We start from the raw sequence: 16,331 nt of genomic DNA on the forward strand, positions 1-16,331 counted from the left end.
GTATCTTTAGGAAATGTTGCTCTTTTATTTGGAAGTTTAAAACACTGTCCCTGCTTGGCAAATTCAGATTCAAGAGAAGCCCCCCTAAGTCCTCTTTCTTTCAGTTAGCTAGCTGCTGCTAGGCAACCCCTGTATACAAAACCTGAGGTTGTAACTACTACTCCTGTAACATCATTATCTATCTCCTAAAATGGGACATGCATCACAAGAGGCAAGATTTTAGGTGATGCACAAACAAACATTTTAAATGGTAAGAGTTTCATGTTTAACTGTTATCTTCTATTTCTGGCAAGCGATAACTGAATTCCTTGGTGGTGGAGTAACATTTCCTTTTAAAAGACATTTGTTTTATATTTTTAATAAACCAATTTAAAGAAAAAATTAGGCAAATAGCAGAACAGGTGATATAAAGATCATTAAGGTCCTGAGGGCTGACTGGGGTTTGGGAAACAATGTCATAGCTAACAATGCAGCTTCTGTTTACTGGACATTTATTCTATGCCAGGCCCTGTAACAAGGGCTTTACATGTAGGTAGCTTATGGCGACAGTTTTCTATTTGAGGAAATGAACCTTCAAGAGGTGAGGTCACTTGCTCAGGTTTACACAGCCAAAAAGTGAAGATGATTCAAATCCAGGTCTGTGGGTCTTTAGACTCCAGTCTCCTGCCTCCTCCTCCCCCAGTTTAGTTTTGGAAACTGAGGCCCAAAGAGGTCACGAGGCCCTGTGCTCATTCCCAAGGCAGTTGGAATGGAGAGAAGCGGGTGGAGAGGTTGGAGAGAGAGAAAAGACATGGCTTGCTGACTGACTAGATGTGGGGGGTGAGGGAATAGGAGTCCAGGGCCATACCTGGGTCTCTGGCTGGGCGACAATGTGGGCAGGAGGGGATGTCCCTGAGTGGGAAATCAGGTAGGACAAGGAAGAGGTTTACATATGTTTGACGGGGGAGTCTTCCATTAGGCAGTTGGATACATGGGTCTGGGACTCAGGGGAAATGGTGGCACAGGAGGGAGAGTGTGGGGATCGACTCGTGATGTCTGCCTTGAGCACAGGCATGGAAAGTGGCTGTCAAGGCTTGGCTAGCTCTGGGATCAGCCAACTCGCAGACGGCAGAGGGGAAGGTTCTTCCTCCGCAGAGATGGGGAAGGTTCCTCCTTGAGTATCACTTACCTGCTTTTCAGTACAGGAAGGTGAAAACTGGAGTGGGCTGGAAGCACAGGAGGCCTTGGGTTTTCCACAGAAGTCTTTATTACAGTGTAAATCCAAGCTCAGGCCTCCCCTGGGCCCCATGCAAAGCCCCAGCGTTGGGGCCAGTGGCATCCAGGAGACACCAGCCCCTCACGGCGCCTCCGGCGGTGGGGTCCCGGAAGTGCAGGGCGTGTGCCCTATCTAGGCAACTACAAGTCCCAGCAGGCCCCGAGGCCAAGGTGCCTCGCCTTTCCAAGACTCCTAGAGCAGAGCCCCTTGGGAAATGTAGTCCTGGCCACTCAGGCAATTTGCGCAAACTCCCTGGTGTGAGCGATCCTGACACCCACTGGGAAATGGCTTGGGATGAGGCAGGGAGAGGGTGGGGATGGAAGGGAAATGGAAGAGGGTAGAGGGCTACAGGGGGTGGGGGCAGGCGTCCCGCAGGCAGAGACACCCCTTTCATTCGGCTTTGGCTTTGGATCCGGAGACTGCGGCTGCTGCCGAGGCAAGGGCTCCGGTCCCTGGGATCTTAGCTCGGATCCTGAGGGAGAAACAGGTGGAGTCAAGGGGTGGGGCAAGCGACAGGATAAGTAGTATCTGAGAACTAAAAACTGGATGGAGGAAGTGAGTGCCCAAGCCAGCCCCTACCCTCCACCTACTGGCCTGCGATGGAACTGTCTCTCACCTTTTAAGAAAAGCAGGCACTCAGCCCCAGGAGATTTATGGACAGGGAATATTGGGGGTGGGGAGGAGGAGAAGCATTCCCAACTTTTCTCATTCCCCATCCCATCCGTCTCTACCACATGCCCTTACTTAGCTTTGATGTGGCTCAACTGATTGGTCACCAATCCCACATACTGGTCAATCTGGGCCTGGGGAGACAAGAAGGGGTGAAAGGAGAGATTGGAGGGGGTTCTTCTCCCTAATTCATTAAAAAAGCTGCTTCCTCCCCCACCCCCAGATCAGGAGTTGGGAGGAGTGGCCCACCACTCCACCATCAACTCTAAACCTAATAAAATACCCTTGGAAGTCAGAAGTCCAAGGTCAAGTCAATTGGACCACACTCTGTGTGGGAAGTGATGTCAGGTAGACACACAAGAATTTGCCAGTGGCTTTGCGTCCTGGGAACTACTGTTAATCTTTGAGTGAGTTTTGTGTGTGTGTGTGTGTTTAGGGGCAGCGTAAGAATAGAGGGCGTTAGTGTTGGTTGTCGAGTCCCTGAGTGGATTGATTGAAATACTAGTTTAGTTCAGTGTTAATTGACTTTGTGAGCCTCGGTGATTCCGGCATGTGAGGGAGTTAGGACTATCTCCCTGGCAGGAACATGTATTGTTTGGCTCTCAGCTGTGCCGGAAAATGTCAAAAATGGAATGTTGGTCCATCTGCCTGTCTCTGGATAGGATATATGTCAGTTGGCCCTGGTTCTATCAGTGTTCTGGGCTGGGCTGGGTGTCAGTCAGACCCAGACTATGTGTAGGGATAGATGGCGTCAGTCTGTCTGTCTGTCTGTCTGCAAATGGAATATGTGTTTGTCAGTCTTTGGTGGTATCAGGGGAGACGGGGTATCGGGGTATCAGGAGAAGGCATTCATCTCTCTGCCTGTTTCTGGCTAGAAAGAGTGTTGTTCAGCCTCGTGCTATGTCAGGGAGAGAAGACACCAGTCAGGCTGCCTCTCTGGAGGTAGGACGTGTCCAGGCAGACCTTGGATCACTGTTGGGGAGGAGCCTCAGTTAGTCTACCTGCCTTGGGTTGGAATGTGTCAGTCAGATCCTGGCTCTGTCACGGGCCACCTATCGAAATGCCTGTCTCTGGCTGTTGAAACATATTAGGTAGACTCTAGCTGCATGGAGAGGGGCAGCAGGCAGACCACCTGTGCCTAACATGTGTCAGAGAGAGCCTGATTCTGTCAGGGGTGGGAACACCGGCTTGTCCTCCTGTCTCTGGCTGGGACATCTGTCATGGACCCTGGCTGTGTGTGTGTGTGTGTGGTTGTTTGGCTGGGGTACTGCCAAATGAGGGCCTGTCGCACTTACCTGGTGCTGCCGGTACAGCAGAGGGACTGTGAATAAACCGATCACTCCTGCGGGCACAGAGATGGGGGTCAGGGCTCTCCAGGGAGATTACCAGCTCCATTCAGAGCCCAGGAACCCACCTCCCCGCCCCGCCCCTCACAGCCTTCCCAGCTCACCCAGAATGAGAAGAGTCAAACCATTGAAGATGGCACCCACGAAGGTCAAGATGTAGAAGAGAAGGACCAGCTGAGGGTGAGGGTCGGGGTCAGCAGAGTCTATGGGGTGCACCCTGCGCTGGGAACTTCCCCAGCACTGGCCCTCCTCCCCTCCTCCCCCCAGGGGCAGGGAGTTGAATGTTGGGACCCAGGAGGGAGTGGGGGGCTTCAGGGCACCTTGAGGGAATCCACGAAGTCTTCTACCAGAAAGAAATGCCGCAGCTGCGTGGCTGCAGAGACCACGCAGGAGGCAATCTGTTGGGACATATGTTCTGTCTGCTCCCGAGTCAGGGTCAGGTCCACATCCAGGTAGGCCCTGAGAGAACAGAGGTGTGTGAGGCCACTCAGCGGGTGGATGGGACCCAGGCTGAGGGGCGTGGCTGAGACAAGGGCAAGAAGTGAGGGTTGGGGAGTAAGGCCAGGTGTAGCGTGCTAGGGTGGAGGTCAGGGTCAGGAGACGGGATCAAGGATTAAGGGTAAGAGGTTAGGGTCTGAGGTTACGACTGGAAGTCAAGGGTCAGAGTCTGGTTTAATGTCAGGGTCAGGTTGGAGTCAGGAACAGGAACAGGAACAGGATGGGTCAGGGCCAGGGTGAGAAGTCAGTGCCTGATCTGAGGTCACGGGTCATGACTTAGGGTCAGCGCTGAGGTCTGGACAGAGGTCAGGGTTGGGGGCCAGGCTGCGGGCTCTCACTGGAAGGGGTTGGCGCCGTCCCCCCGGTGCACGGCCTGCAGCACTTTTCGGTAAACCCTGAGAGAGATGGTGCCGCAGAGCAGCAACAGGGCCACATGGGCGGCCACGGACACGATGCTGAAACGCAGGAGGCTGAGCAGGGAGACCATGAGGCCTGTGAAGACCACTCCTGACGTCCTCGTGTTCTTCCAGTACAGCAGGTCTGCCACTGTGGAGGGAGGGGGCGGCAATCAGGCTGGGGTTTGGAGCTGGCCTAGCTGACCTCTTGACCTCCTATTTCCTGTCTCGGGGCTGAAACATGACCTCTTGACACACCTGTCAGAGCCTTAACCCAATTTCCAGATTTTTATTTATCTTCTTTTATTCCATGCTTGCCTCCTGGAAAACCCAAGTTAACTGTCTAGCAAGTCCCCTCAAGCTTACTCCTGCCCATAGATAACGTGTGAACACAATTTGGGGTGAAAAAGCAATCTTCTGCGTCATGCATATCTCACTCTACTTTTCCTCCTAGAATTCCCTCCTAGTCAATGGGAATAGCTCTTATTAATTCATTCTTTTTAAGGGCTACATGATATTCCATGGTGTGGTTACACCATCATTCATTTTATTCAACCATGCAGCTATTGCTGGGTCGTTTCCTTTTTTCCTCCCCCCATCCTCTTCCCTGACAGTACTACAAGCACCAGCCTCCTGCAGATATTCTTACCTCCGGGAGGTTCTATTTCTGAGATAGAATCCCAGGGGTCAAATCGCTGGGTGGACTAATTACGTATTTTCGAATGTCATAAATATTATCAGATTGCTTACTAGTAAGACTGTAACAATCCTTATTTCTATGAGCAACATGCAAGTGATCTTTTCCCAGCATCCTGCCCAGCAATGGGTGTCATTGTTCTTTTTATTTTTTGCACCCTGACACGTGTAAAGTCATATCTCCTTGATACCCCTACCAACACATACATCTAAGTCCTAAATGTATTAATAACACCATCCTCCTTCCTAGGCCCTAACTCAAACTTCTGACCCCTTTCAGAGATCCTAAACTCACCTCCCAAGCCCAGCCTATGTCCTGATCAGTGACCTTTGGACCCCAACGTTTCATCTCACTCATCTTAACTTTTAACAGCCGTCCCTATAATCGGCTCTGCCCTGAACCCTGAACTGAGAGCCCAGTACCCTGCCATCTATTTCCAGACAGTCTCCATCCTCCCACCCTTACTCCGATCAAACTGACCCATCCCAACCAGTCCCCCTCAGAGTCTGACTCTCCTCACTTCTGTATCTTCCCTACGCACATCCTCCCATCTACCTCTAACTAGGGTAGACCTCCCTTCAACCCCTCCCCTGCAGGCTCCCCAAAGCCTGAGCCAGTGGTGGGGGAGGGGCCGGGTCACCTGAGGCGGGGCTAAGTTTAGGCACGCTGGGGGGAGGGTGCCTCTCAGGCAGCTGTGCTGGCCTGTCCAGCTACTGAGTGACAGCACCGCCTGGGCCTGAGGCTGGGGGAGGGGGCCTCGCTGCTCTTGGGCCCCAAAGCTCCGGCTCGAGAGAGAGGGGACCCCATACTCCCTCCACGCCCTCCCTAGACACCCCCGCAGCCCCTCAGCCCCAGCCTGCCGCTCTGGGGAATCTGGGACCAAGACGAAACATCCCCCAGATTTGAGGGCGATAAAAGTGAATCTGGGTCCCTTTCCACGGTCCCCCAGCGCCCGCGTCCCAGCCCGCCCCGAAAGCCCACCTTTACTCCCCATCTCGGCTCCGAGTGAGAGGCTACAGACACTGCTGCTTCTCAGGGATTTTGCCCACTTCAGTGGAACCCGGAGAGAGGGAGTAAGGGGGCGGGGCCCCTTTGTACCCAGCCAATGACTCTCCATTGCGGTGGGAACAATTCCAAAACGGGGTGGCTCTCTTTGTAAACAGCCAAAAGCAGTGATGTCTATAACCTACCTATAGGAACCGTTCGTGGAGGCTGAGCATACTTTGAAGTAAGGCGGGGTCTATTTACAATTGGCCAATTCATGCGGTCAGGGAAGAGGAGAGTTTTTAAAACGCACAGAGTTTACTTTTACTTGCCCAGTGGCCACATTCAGAAAAGAGCATTATTTTTTCAGGGATTTGGCCTGTCCAAAATCAGCCTCTAGGGGGAGCACTCCAAGAGAGGGATTATTTTTTAGCAATTAGCCAATCCTAATGCTTCCTCCAACTTCTCAGGTGGGAGGGCTAACTTCTCAAGTGGGAGGGGGAACCATTTAAAAAGAGCCAATAGCAATCTCAGGTAACGGGAAAATTTTTTTAAAGGGTGGAGTTTACAATGTCTTGCCAATAGCAATACCTCCTCCCTTCTCCATTCTCCTCCGTTCCTTCCCGAGGATGGTCCCTTTAAAAATCAATCCTCCACCCTCGCTGTAGTCCAAAGGAGCACGTTCCCTCATGCACTTTACCTAGAAAGTGTGGTTCCAATGTGAATTCTGATTGGTCCGTGCTATCGAGGCACTGCCCCGTGATTGGCTCCCGTTCCAGCCGCCCCCACGGTTCTTCCTCCTCCTTCTCGTCCAGCGAGGGCTCATCTGGCCAAGAGTTCGAATCCCGAGATCGAAGTGGAGATGGGGTATGGGCCTGAGGGATCCCAGAGCCAGGGCTGGGCTGTGGAGTCAAGACTTCGGGCGGCGAGGACTGAGCGAGTCCGAGTTGTAGGTCCAGGTCTGGTGCGTTAGAGAGAGAAGGCTGTGAGCTTTCACCATGGAGGTGCCCTAAGGAGAGACCACCCACCCCTGGTGGCTTTGGTCCCAGCACCTCGGACATCTCACCTTTCCCAGCCTCTCCAACCTCTGATCCATCGGGTTCTTCGTCATCCAGCGGGGTGGAGCTACTGGTGGCAGAGTCCTCCCCGGACCCTGCTCCCCGGGCCGCCCAGCCCAGTTGGTCCAGTTGGAGCCCCAGGTCCTCCAGGGGGCGCTCAGCTGGAGGGGCAGAATCGGGGTGACCACGGCGCCCGGGCTCCGGGGATTGGCTCAGGCTGGGGATGCTCTCCAAGCTGTCGCCCAGGCCAGGTTGCGGGGGCAGCTCTCGTGGCTCCGAGACTGAGCGGCCCTGGGGCCGTGGGCGGCGAGCAGCTGAATCCCTGCGGGCCCCAGAGCCCAGCACGCCATCGAAGGCGATGTAGGAGAAGGTCAGCTCCCGGGGAGTGCCCCAGTCCTGCGATGTGGTCTCCTCCTCGTCTTCCTCTGAGAATTCCCGGGCTGTATGCAGCTCCCGAAAATCCGAGTCGTCGTTCCCTCCTGCCATGAGCAAAGGAGGGCATGAACTCCTCTGACCAAGACCCTAGCCCACTCCCCTTAACCCCTTTACCCAGCTGTGAGCCCCCCTCAAGTCCCACTCTCACATCCTCCCTCTCTGCTTACCTTCTGTGGAGTCAGGGGTAGAGGAAGCTGTAGACGGAGCTTCTTCTGCAACAGGGAAAGAATCAAAGACTCTTAGAAGCTTAGATTGCCCGAGTTACAGAAGTAGTGTGCTAGTCCTGGAAACCTGTCTGAATTAAGGAATCTTAGAGTTTTAATTACAGGACCTCTAGAACATTCTGTATACAGACTGTAAAACCTTAGTATCCCTGCTGTCTGAAGCTCAGTCTTAGAAGTTCAAATCCAGGAATCTCCATCTTAGTGCCTTTAAATTAGGGATTTTAGGAGGCTTCAATTCCTTAATTCTTTCAACAACCATTAATTGAGTGTTTAATACATGCCAGGCACTGTTTTAGATCCTGAGGATACAAATGTGAACAAAACAGACAAAATCCCTAGTCTCATAGAGCTTACACTCTATAGGGGAGATAGACAGTAACAATTAAACTTATGATGTTGGGTGCTAAGTGTGTGGAGAAAAATGAAGGTAAGGGAAGAGAAAGTAAGGGGATGCTATTTCAGACAGGTTGGTGAGGAAGACTTCCCGGATGACATTTGAACAGAAACCTGAATGTTGTGAGGAAACCATGCGGATATCTAGGGAAGAGTCTTCCAGGCAGAGGGAAGAGTCTTCCAGGCACAGGGAAAAGCCAGTGCAAAGGCCCTGAGGCAAGCAGTAAGCTTTGCATATCTGAGGAACTGAGAAGTGTGCAGATGTGACTGGAACAGGGTGACTGATGGGGAGATGGAAGGGAGATGAGGGCAGAGAGGAAAGGCAGGGTGGGGTGGGGGTGGGGAGATCACGTAGGGCCTTCCTTTGTAAGCCCAGGTAAGGACAAGATCTTAGAATGTTGGGATGATACTCTAAAATGTTGAAATAACAAATTCTTAGAATTTTGGCATGTTGACTCCCAAGACATGCAAGTGGCTAGGTCGGCGTTGCAATCCCCAGCTGTCAGAACCATAGGGGTGTGAGACAGAGAATGTTAGACAAGGACTGTTAGAGCCCTGGCCTCAGAAATCATAAGGCTCAGACAAGGCGTTTTCAATTATGGAATTCAGCCTCTCAGAGTTAGCTTGAGGCTTTGCCTACAGGAGATGCTCAATACCGTTAGGAGATTGAAATCAGATGCCCCCCCGCCCCCACCTCGTTTCTTCAGCTAGGGCATAGGAGGCCAGGAATCAGAGACCCGGAGTGGTAAAACCTAAGGACCCAGGAGTCCTAGCCCCAACCCAGGGATGGCTGTATCCCGGGGACAGGGGATTGTACAATTCGGGCGAGGTCGGGGCTGCCTCTGAGTCTGGGGAGAAAACGGAGGTGGGATGCGAAGATGGGTGATGCGGGGGAAGGGGGGAGTCAGACCCCTCTTCTCCATCGTGGCTCTACCCCTCCATTCAAATCCCCTCACCGCTGGCTATGGCCAGCACCAGGGCGAGGGGACAGCTCCCGGAAAGCTTCCTCATCCCCGGGCGGAGCCCCGCGGCACAGTCAAGGGCCCAGAGCGCCCCCCGTCGGCTATCTCAGTGCCCCCAGCCTCTGCCCAGTCTCACTCAGGTTGTCCGGGTCAAGTCGCCCCCATCGCCACTGGAACACGGGGGGAAGGGAGAGCTTCCTTTGTCTCCTTCGCTTCCTCCCCGTCTTGGCTCTCCCGCGGCCCAGGTCGGAGGGGAAACCGGGGAGGAGCCCACCCGGGCCTCTGGGCCCCACACCAGGCCTGAGCCTCCCCCTACTCACTGCAGTGGGCGAAGACCGGCAGGACCTGCCCCATGGCCCCCCTCGGGCCTGCATCGGGACCCCCGCCCACTCCGGCCACGCCGCCCTGGGCCTGGGGCCGCGAGCGCTCATCTCCGCCGCGCCCAGAACGCCGCCGCCGCCATCCTCGCTGCCTCCTCCTCCCGGGCTGCTCCAGCAGCCGCCGCCGCCGCCGCCGCCGCCGCCGCCGCCCTCGGTTCGGCTCAGCGGGGGCGGGCGGGGCCGCTGTGGGGCGACTGCAGCGCGGGGGCCGGGGGCGGGGCCAGAGAACGGGGGGCGGAACCTGAGGGAGGGCGAGGGGGAGGGGAAACACCCGGGAGGATGGAGGTGGGGCGTGGCCTTCCTAATAGAGGGGCAGAGCTAGGACCGTAGGCTACCTGCCGAGAAGGCCTGGAAGGCGGTCTGAAGGGCGGGGTCTAGACAGAAGAGGGCGGGGCCTTTAGGGGGAGAGAAGCGGGACCGAGGGTAGGGTGAGGGGCTCCGGGAAATGATGATGAAGGAACCTAGGCGGAGAGGATGGGGGCGTGGATCTCAGAGTGGGTTGGGGTGGAGCTAGAGGTGGCATTGAGGGGAGGGTATAAAGATTCTACCGCTGAGAGGTAGAGGTATAAGCCTAGATTCTCAATGGGAGTGGGAAAGGGGGCGTGAAGAAACTACTCGGAAAGTTTTGAGACAAGGGGAGGAGCTCAGACTTGGGGAGGTTTAAGCCAATTTAGAATTGTTCAGAGTTGGGTGGGGTCAGTCCGAGACTGAGGAGCTAGAGGCGTGGCCTAGAGGGAATAAGGCAGAACAATCAAGGGTGGTGGTGCTGCCCAGAAGGTGAGCTGAACCTGGAGCGAGGGGGCTGGGCGCGGAGCTAGAGGCCGGTCGGGACTGCGAATATTAGAAGCATCTGAGGCTGTGTGTGTGAATGGATGGGAGGGACCTGGAAGAGAAGCGACTGAAACCCGGGGGCGAGACGGAGAGGGGAGGGGTCGAAGTAAAAAAATTAAGCATTTAAAGCTTTTGAAACCCGGATGGGACCACTGATGTGGGCAGAGATTGAACAGAGTCGGGCTGGGGAGCCGAAGCCGAGTGTTGTGTTGAGAATACGGATTCTAGAGATTGTGTAACACTGTTTACTTCTGTGACTCAGTTTCCTCTTCGGTAAATTGGAGATGGTGATGTAAAACAGTGTGTAGCTCATGGTAAATGCTAGTTTGGTACTATTATCTTTTTTCCCTGACCAAAACCACAAACCTCACTTTGAAGGTGCGGAAGAGAGGAGAACGAAGAGTTCATTCCCTTCTAGTGACTCGACTTGAGTGCAAGTCAAGGGCATAGGAAGGAGATTTAGGTGGTTTAAAATTTCACAGTGCAGAGGATTAGTGGAGGTGACGGGGGCGGGGTGGCGGGGCTGTTAGCAGGTGCAGAGGGTGGAGCTTTCCTGATCCCCAGGCTGAAGGATGGCGGCCCTTGCCCGCCTGCTGGAATGTCTCCTCTGGCCAGCTCGCAAGCAAGAGTGGGTGGAGGAGGCAGAGGAGAGGCGCAGCTCTCCCGACGGGCCTCAGTCCCTCCTGGACGCGCCGCGATGCGCCCAGCGGCCGCACGGGGGTGCGGCGGCGTCTTGGGGCTTGCGCTTCGGGGCGAGCGCAGTGCAAGGGTGGCGCGCACACATGGAGGACGCGCATTGCGCTTGGCTTGAGCTACCTGGGCTGGGCCCGGGCTGGGCTTTCTTCGCGGTCCTCGACGGCCACGGTGGGACGAGAGCCGCCCTCTTCGGTGCGCGCCACCTGCCGGGCTACGTGCTCGAGGCGCTGGGCCCAGCGCCCGGCGAGCCCCAGGGCGTGTGCGAAGCACTGCGCCGAGCCTTTCTGAGCGCAGACGCACGCCTGCGCGCTCTCTGGCCCCGCGGCGAGCCGGGAGGCTCCACCGCCTTGGCGTTGCTGGTTTCTCCGCACTTTCTGTACCTGGCGCACTGCGGTGACTCCCGCGCGGTGCTGAGTCGCGCCGGCGCCGTAGCCTTCACCACCGAAGACCATCGGCCCCTCCGTCCCCGAGAACGCGAGCGCATCCATGACGCGGGCGGCACCATCAGCCGCCGACGCCTCGAGGGCTCTCTGGCAGTGTCCCGAGCACTGGGAGACTTTGCCTACAAAGAGGCTCCGGGAAGGCCCCCTGAACTGCAGCTCGTTTCCGCGGAGCCTGAAGTGACCGCCCTGGCACGCCGAGCAGAGGACGAATTCATGCTCCTGGCCTCTGATGGCGTGTGGGACGCGATGTCTGGCTGTGCCCTGGTGGGACTGGTGGCATCTCGCCTCTGCTTGGGCTTGGCCCCAGAGCTTCTCTGCGCGCAGCTGTTGGACACGTGTCTTTGCAAGGTCCTGGGGGCGGGGCTTGAGATCTTTGAGGGAAGAACCTAAGGGATTTAGGGGGGAGGAGCTTTGATGCAGAGGCGAGAGTAAAACTAGAAAAGGAGAGGTGGGACTCCAATAGGGGACGGGGCCTGCTGGAACGGGGCAGGGCCAAAATGTGCAGGGAGCGGAGACTGAGGGAAACCTTGAGACAAGACGGAAGAGTTGTAGTTCTAGATAGATAAGTGGGAGGGATTTACGAGAAAGGGCGTGGTCTTTTGGAATGGGACAGCCCTCAGACTTAGAGATGGGTCCTGAGGTGTGACTAGTGGCAGAAAGAAGAACAGTTAAACAGCAGAGTGGGAGGAGCTTTGGAAAAGGGAAGTGGCTCTGTTTAATAGGGTGGTGCTAGGACAGTGAGAGGGCGTGGTCTAAGGAATTGGTCCTTGTGAGAGGCCTGGTTTAGACTGGCAGAAGGGTGGGACTTTAGAGATATGGGCATAACCTGATTGGGAAGGGGGCACTAGAGCAAGGGGAGTGTTGGGAAACTCTGTTTCCTAGGGCATGGAGCCCTGTGCTGGGGCATTCAGCCGTGTTCCACCAGGCTCTCTTTTCTCTGCCTTCTCCAGGGCAGCCTGGACAACATGACCTGCATCCTGGTCTGCTTCCCGGGGGCCCCCAGGCCTTGTGAGGAGGCCATCAGGAAGGAGCTAGTGCTGGACGCAGCCCTGGGACGCAGGGTCGCAGGTGAGCAGGCGCCAGGAGCCCGGCGGAAGGGGTGGTCAGCAAGCAGGGTAACTCCCACAATCCTTGCCTCCTTCTCAGAGCTGTGTGCCTTTGGCCAGGAGCCCCCCAGCTTGAACACAGTTTTCAGGACTCTGGCCTCTGAGGACATTCCGGATTTACCTCCTGGGGGAGGGCTCCACTGCAAGTGAGTTGGGGTGGGGTGGGGTGGAATGGGAGGATGGGTGGTAGGAGGAGGGTCCCCTCCTGAGGGCCTTCCTTTGCTCTCCAGGGCCACAGTCATCGCTGACGCTTACTCTCAGTTCTGCCAGGCCTCAGGAGAGCGCTGGATGGTAAGGACCCTGTGTTCTTGAATGCTTCTCTTAGAAGCATGTAATTCAGCACCTCCCCCATGCCACCTCTTTAAGTGATGGGGAAATTGAGGCCAGAGGGGACAGGGACTTACCTGATATAGTAATAAGCTCTCACACCTGGTCCTGAAGAATTGTGCTAGGCATGATTGTTGGTGGGGTGGGGTGGGTGGTGATGCAGAAGCAGAGGAGAAGAGATTGTGCTTCTCCTCCAAGAAATGTGCCCCCTACATTGCTCTGTGAAGCCCCACCATCCCAAGCACCACCCCCTCCATCCAGAAATAAGGCAGAAAAATTCAAGGAATGTTGATGACCAATACCAAGGGCTGACTGCACTGCAGAGACCACCAGGACATCTCTGAGGGTGGTCCAGGTCTTAGAGGAGAGAGGTTGTGAATTGGGCCCAGATGGCCTATTTAGAGATGTCCAAGGAGGTGGTGAGTGGAGCCACATAAACTAAGGTATGGGGTGGGGGACTGGGAGGAAATGTGAGGGAGGAAACCAGAAGGCCTTTGCAGGGCAGAGAAGGGAGCTGGGTTATTACCAATCGGGGCGGGGGGTGGGGGGGTTGTTGATGGTTTCTCAGCAGCAGAAAGGAGGTCTTTGTCAGGATTCTTTTGAGTTGTGAGTGACAGAAACGCCATTCAACCTGGGAAGACGAACCAGGGAGTTTACTGGGCCATGTAATTGAAGAGTACAGGGACTTAAGGCATGACTGCATCCAGTTGTCAGATGATGTCATCAGGAACTGTCTTACTTTTCTTTTCTCTGAGTTGGCTTCATTCCCAGGCAGGGTCTCCACATGAGGTAGCAGAGAGTTGCTGTTCCATGCTCACATCCCAGAAGCCTAACATCCCCAGTGGGGAGAGCATGCCAGTTTCCCAGTAGTTGCAGCCGTGCTTCCAGAGCTGGTTCTCCTTGGCCACACTGGGTCATGTGCCTGACCACTCTCTGTGTCTCTGATTGGCCAGGCTGGGGTCACAGGCCCATCCCCTAGCGCTTGGCCTTGGGGTCCACTCCACCCAAAACTGAGGAAATGAGAGATATGGAATGCTGGTTCCTCAAAGGAAAAATAGGAGCGGTGCTTCCAGAATACAGGGGAGTAAATGCTGAGGGGCAAGAGGGGTTCCTATTCACCATCTTCCACGTTTTGTGTTACAGATGGGGCAGAATGGGGCTGAGAAGCCCACTGGCACTCATTCAAGCTCTGCCTTGGACTTGGAGGCCTGACAGCTGTCATTCTTTAGGGACCCTCTGCCCAGCTGGGGCCTCAATGGAATTAAGGAAGAAAACTCCCCTTCCCCAGCTATGCAGACTAGCGGAAGGAAGAGAAACCAATGGAGGAACCCCAGAATGTTTATTTCCCTTTCTCCTACTTCCCTCTCATAAGACAGAAAGTCTTATGAGAGAGGGGAAATTCCACCCACCAGCTAGACCCAAAAAAAAAACAAAACCAAAAATAACCCAAACCTCAAAACCCCAAAACCAAATGTCTTTGAAATATTTAGAGCTGAATGGACCCTGAAAATCACCCAGTTCAATAACCTTCTCTTCCCTTCCTATTTTTCATATGTTTGGCGGGGAGGTAGGGGAAAGTTTTTATAATTAAATTTTAATTACATAATTCAAAATACATTTTTCTTGTGGAAAAAAACCCACACGCATTATTTGCCCAGTCATTTGGCAAATACGTATGGGGCACCTGCTATGTGCAAGGCCCTGCTCAGGCCATCAACCTGGCAGACCCATTGAGGTTCCTGCCCCCGGAACCTCCTAGTGTGTGGGGTGGAGTTGGGGGGGGGACAGCAAACAAGGGAACCCATAAATAAGGTCATCTCAGACACTGACAAGTGTCTCAAGGGAAATGAAACTGGGGGATGTGATAAGAAAATGTCTTAGGGGAGCTATGCTGGTTTTTTTACATAGTTATTTATTTTTTGAATGGGTGATAAGTTCACTTGGTTTGAAATTCAAAGGGCACAAAACGGTATACAATGAAGTCTCTCTCCATCCCTCACCCACTGCCACTCCATTTGCCACCTGGGGATGGTTGCTTTAGATGGGGGTCAGTGAAGGCCTCTGAGGAGGGGACAACTGAGCAGGAACCTAACAGAGAACTCGCCAGCCATGCAAAAACCCCAGGGAAGAGGGTCCCAAGGCAGAAGGAACAGCCAGTGTGAAAGGCTAGAGGCAGGATTGAACTCGGCATTTTCAAGATGAGGCTTGAGATTATGACCATCAGACTCTCCACGATCCCATTCTGTGTCCTACTGGTAACCCCTGCAGTGAGTTTGGAGTGGATTTTTCAAGACCTTTTATTGGGCATGTACACACATGTATATGGTACCTTAGGTGTCTCCTTGATTCTTTTCATACCCTATGTATCATCTGGCAATTTGTTTCCTTTTACTCAATAATGTGTTGGAAACTTCTTTCATGCCACTTACACACCTCACTCTTTTTAGCTGCTACTCAGCACTTCAGACAAGAGATGTGTGATGGTTTCACCATCCGTCATCCTCTTGATGGGTATTTAGGTTGTTTCCAATTTCTTGCCCTTACGTCACTGCTGCCGTAAAGATCCTTGATCAGGCTGCTGTGTACATATGCAAGAGTTTCTCTAGTTCAGGGGTCTTGCTGCCTGTTCTGTACAGCACTTGAGCTAAGAAGGGTTTTTACATTTTTAAAGGGTTGTAAAAAAATATGCAAAAGAGGCCCTATGTTAAATATGCCTAAAATATTTACTATTTGGACATTTATAGAATAAGTTTGCTGACTATAGTGCAGGTGGCACACAGAAGCACCACCCCTCCCATTTCACAGATGGGAAAGCTGAGACCCAGAGAGGAGAAAGGACTTGCCCATGGTCACACAGAACTGGGGTTTTCATGCAGTTGGATAAATGTAAATGTGTGTTGAGCTGCTGTTCTGGGCCTGGCTGGGTTAGTAAGGCCCAGAAATTGATCAAGTCTACCTCTGTCCCCAAAGAACTCAGTCTGAGGAGACACACAGAGAAACAATTATAACCTACCATAGATAAGGGTTCAGGGTCTCCCAGAGTGGGGTGGAGAAGGGGAGAGGATTACTCCATTCTTCAGAGAAGAATTAATGTCAGAGCATGGCCTAGAAGAATGAGGTGAAGGAGATCAGGACGGCACCTGGCAGCGGATTCCTCTTGGAGAAAAAAAGGCTGGGAATCTTGATTCCCTCACCTAGTCAGCTGGGCCCCAAGAGTTGTTTTACTCTCATACCTTGCACCACTGGAGTCCTGGTGGCTCAGGCAAGAGGTCTATAGCCCAGATTCACTTCCTGCCTCCAGGCTTCAATTTATCCATTTCTCAATGTCGAACTGATTTCCCAGGTTCCTGACCCAGCCTAAGGCACCTTACCCAGGCCAGGTGGCGCTCTACGAGAGGGGCGTGATCATATTGGTTACGTCACGTAGGGCGGAGTCTGCAGGACCAGTGGCGGAAGTCTGGGAGGGTGTAGGGACTCAGCCCGAATCTGGCGCGTGGTGGGAGGAGGCTCCCGGGAGCCGGCATAGGGAGGGTCCCCCACCTCCGTTCCCTCGGATATCTGCATGATCCCACCATCCTCCGCAGATGAAACTGAGTCACGGCGGGGCGTGCGTGGAGAGGGGACCAGGGGCC

The 16,331-nt window shown here is 54.1% G+C and overlaps 2 protein-coding genes across 2 annotated transcripts; one reads left to right on the forward strand and one right to left on the reverse strand.

Annotated features, from left to right (window-relative positions):
* Window positions 1-1,228: 1,228 nt before the first annotated feature.
* On the reverse strand, window positions 1,229-9,429 carry RTN2 (reticulon 2). Its single transcript, XM_007168140.2, has 10 exons — window positions 9,237-9,429; window positions 7,505-7,549; window positions 6,911-7,381; window positions 6,545-6,805; window positions 4,107-4,314; window positions 3,591-3,729; window positions 3,375-3,444; window positions 3,220-3,266; window positions 2,000-2,058; window positions 1,229-1,727 (listed from the first exon to the last, which is right to left on the reverse strand). The coding sequence occupies exons 1-10, from the start codon at window positions 9,268-9,270 to the stop codon at window positions 1,646-1,648; spliced, it is 1,416 nt and encodes a 471-aa protein (XP_007168202.2). The 5' UTR covers window positions 9,271-9,429; the 3' UTR covers window positions 1,229-1,645.
* A 652-nt stretch (window positions 9,430-10,081) lies between these two features.
* On the forward strand, window positions 10,082-14,330 carry PPM1N (protein phosphatase, Mg2+/Mn2+ dependent 1N (putative)). The gene is made up of 5 exons (XM_007168143.2): window positions 10,082-11,614; window positions 12,217-12,334; window positions 12,413-12,518; window positions 12,603-12,663; window positions 13,843-14,330. Exons 1-5 carry the CDS (start codon window positions 10,700-10,702, stop codon window positions 13,909-13,911), a joined length of 1,269 nt encoding a protein of 422 aa, XP_007168205.1. The 5' UTR covers window positions 10,082-10,699; the 3' UTR covers window positions 13,912-14,330.
* Window positions 14,331-16,331: the final 2,001 nt, after the last annotated feature.

Source organism: Balaenoptera acutorostrata, chromosome 19, assembly GCF_949987535.1.
Source record: "Balaenoptera acutorostrata chromosome 19, mBalAcu1.1, whole genome shotgun sequence".
In the NCBI taxonomy this organism is placed as follows: Eukaryota; Metazoa; Chordata; class Mammalia; order Artiodactyla; family Balaenopteridae; genus Balaenoptera; species Balaenoptera acutorostrata.